This window comes from Amphiura filiformis, chromosome 19 (assembly GCF_039555335.1).
Source record: "Amphiura filiformis chromosome 19, Afil_fr2py, whole genome shotgun sequence".
NCBI lineage: Eukaryota > Metazoa > Echinodermata > Ophiuroidea > Amphilepidida > Amphiuridae > Amphiura > Amphiura filiformis.
The window spans coordinates 35,706,232-35,709,838 of NC_092646.1; the positions used below are offsets into that span (position 1 = coordinate 35,706,232).

The 3,607-nt window shown below is 37.8% G+C and overlaps 1 protein-coding gene across 1 annotated transcript; it reads left to right on the forward strand.

Annotated features, from left to right (window-relative positions):
• The first annotated feature begins 539 nt into the window (after positions 1–539).
• LOC140140715 (high-affinity lysophosphatidic acid receptor-like) lies at positions 540–2,950 on the forward strand. Its single transcript, XM_072162471.1, is given in 3 exon segments — positions 540–1,708; positions 1,710–1,752; positions 1,755–2,950. Coding segments are annotated over 3 exon segments (1,233 nt in total). The 5' UTR covers positions 540–652; the 3' UTR covers positions 1,889–2,950.
• Positions 2,951–3,607: the final 657 nt, after the last annotated feature.

Below are 3,607 nucleotides of genomic sequence, written 5' to 3' on the forward strand. Positions count from 1 at the left end.
GTCATGCATTAACTCCTCATTTGTAAGCCATCGGAATCAAATCAGGAAAAGAATGCCGTCATTTTATGGAAAAAAAAAATAATGATTTAAAAGTCACTTGAGCAGGTGCGCTGCTAAATGTCAAATTGTAACGTTTTCTAAGAGCTTATATGGATTGATATGGAAAAATAGTTTTGGGATTGCGTTACTGCGAGGATATATTTCTGCCATATATGCAGTCGGCGACAGCACAAGGTGAATTTTTTGAAGAATATATTAACGGAACGGAGAAAAAATTGAAACTGAGTGGATTATGCCTTGAGCATGGTGTTATGCCTTGTAATGGTGTGAAAGCTTATGTGTGTGCAGAAGAACAACACGCTGAAATATGACAAAATTAAAATAGGAGTGTACTGTTGGCTGCAAGTGGAATATATTATGTCTATAGACATATCGTGCAATATAAATATGGACCAAACGCAGTATGATTATTTATTTGTATATTTATTCTGGCAGAGTATATGAATTATAAAAAAAGAGTATATTTAAGAGTATATTTATTGAACATTGTACAGGATTTAAGTACGAATTTGAATCAACCTATGACACACGTCACATGGTGCGTCATGTATGATTTTATTCGTAAGACTTGGATTATCGAAGTAGCGTCAAAATGGTCTACATTGTGCCGCCACAATTAACAACTTCGCGCCCGATTGTCACAACTGCCGCTGTGCGCACAACCACAATGGCACTTATTGAAACTACAACTATACAAAGTTCAACTTCACCCGTTGAGACGACATATTACGGAGTTTGTAATTTTTCGAATCGCGATGATAATTCGAGTGGATTAGCGGATACCAACAGTGCATCGGGTGGTTTATCCTTAGGTGCAATCATACCTTTTGCGGTGCTACTACTACTCATGATGTTTATCAGTATTCTAGGTAATTGCATCGTTTGTCTTATAGTATACCAAAAACCAGCCATGCGATCAGCTATCAATCTACTACTTGCCAACCTGGCCTTTGCCGACATCATGGTGGCGCTGTTGTGCATGCCGTTTTCGTTTATCACGCTTGTCTCGGGCGATTGGATCTTAGGACACGTCGTATGTGAAATCACTGCATTCTTATTTATATTTTTCAACTTAGAAGCCATTTTAATTCTTGCCACCATATCTGTGGATAGATATTTTATCATTGTGCAGCGGAGAGACAAGTTAAATCCGCACAGGGCAAAGATCCTTATCTGTATATCATGGGGTTGTAGCATATTAGTAGCCTTCCCACCAACTGTAGGTTGGGGTGACTTTGGCTACTCAAGCGGTCAAACTCAATGCCGGGTTCTACCACCTTGCAGCGGTGCTGATTCAGCATATATAGCGCTACTAACAATGTCCATCTTCTTTCTACCATTTATATCAATGACATTTTCTTATTTATTCATCTTCAACACAGTAAGGAGGAACTCGATGCGCGTGCAAAATCACCCGGAGTCTCTAAGCATAAGCCAGGCTAATAAACTTGGCTTAACGGGACTACCTCGGCCAACACGGATCAACGTCGACATGAGCTTCAAAACGCGAGCCTTTACAACAATTCTATTTCTATTTCTGGTGTATGTTCTATGCTGGTCTCCGTTCGCAGTTAGCGGTCTATTGATGATGTTTAAAGACAGTAATGGTACAATTCCTGCATTAGAGGCTAGCATTTTTTGGCTTACGATACTTAAATGCTGCATTCAATCCAATTATCTATTGTTGGAGGATTAAAAGTTCCGGGAAGCATGTCGAGAAATTGCACCAAAAACATTCAGACTGTTGGTGCCCAAAATGCCTGGGAGAACTAAGAGACGGATTAGACCTGGTGCTATGTACGAGTGCAGTGAGCAGTCATCGGTGTGATAGAAATGCTAGAAAATTGTATTCAAATGGTTACATTTCAGCACATCACATCAAAGCCCATTCCTTTTTAAAAGGAATTTTTATTTTAGTGATATTTAATTTTACTGTCTTATTTTGAACTTGTAATGAGCTATTCCATTTAAAATCCACACTACACCTGTGGAAGATATGGGAAATATCTTCCACGGGGGAGTATGAATTTCAAATGGAATGAACGCATTAGGCAACTCCATTTAAAACTCACCCTCCCTCTGTAGAAGATTTATGGTTGAATTTTTCTCAGAGGGTGTATGAAATTCAAATGGACCTGACTAATTTGTTCATTCCATTTCAAATTTATACTCCCCCTGTGGAAGATATTTCCTAAATCTTCCACAAGGGTAGTGTGGATTTTGAATTGAATAGCCTATTCTGTGTTGGATTCGTTTTAAATATTCCAGTTCTGAGGAGTTTGCTTAATTATCAAATTATGTAATTTCACAACACAACTAGCTAGCTTCATGACATACAACTCATCAATTTGAAATATTTTGGTTATTTTGAGGGCTCAGCCTGTGCAATACTGACTCATTTTCAACCCAGGTTTCAAGCCCAGTAAAACTACAGACCAGTGATACACAAAATGTTCTCAAAATGTTCACAATGGAGATGAAGCTGGCAGTCTTACATTGAGCCTGGAATTTGTCATTTGAGGGTCATTCAAAAAGTTCTACCTCCATCCTTGTATCTCAGCTTCAGCAAGAAGCAGCCTATTCATATTTTATATGATGATAACCTATGGTCTTTTCTAGCTGATGAGAGAATTTTGTTTTAATATCCTTTTAATATACAGAGAAAATCTGTACATATAAACCACAAAGAAAACAAAAGTAGACCAAACTGAAGTTATTTTAAAATACGATCTAGTTCCTTCAGATGGTTCAAAGGTCATCTACAAAAATCTGGAAAAGGTAGCTGATATTCCAATTTATAGTTATGCCAAGTTTGAAGAAGCTACTCATGCGCGTATTTTGGCGGGGCTTTGGGGGCCCCAACCCCCCGGGGTCAAAGTAGGGGGCGGCAAAAACGAAGGGGCGGTGGAAGAAGAATGGGCGGCAAAAACAGGGCGGCAAAAATGAATGGGGCGGCAAAACTAATTAGCAAATAAAAGGGCTTAAAAATTGAAAAAGCATAAAAAATTTGAAAAAAGGTTGCTTTTAGGGCGCTAGCGCTTAAAATCCTTTTTTTTTTTTTTTTTTGCTCTTCACTTTTCAAACGACCGTGAAAAAAATTGGGTCAACCTTTTCGGCTGTTAAAGAAGGGCGGCAAAATTGTTTCTTCTTCAGCCCCGGGTTAGGCGGCCACGGCACGCCATTGCTACTATTTACAGAACCAAAGTTCTAAGAGTGGAGGTAGAACTTTTTGAATGACCCTCGTACATTGAATTGTATTCCTTGAACATGTCAGAAAACAACAAGACACCTTTATTGAAGACAATTGAAGATGATGTTAAGTCCTATTAACATTACAATGTATGTCCAATGTATTTTCTTCTATTTTGAATAATTATCTTGTATTTTCATGTTAAAAATCTTGATAATGTGATCTGCATGTATAACATGGGACCAATAATAATTTACATGGGGTGAAATAGTAAACAAATAGCAGTTTTTGCAGGAAATAGAAAATTGTGCAAAAATTATTATGTGGAATAATCTTTGGAGAATTTAAGAAAAAAAA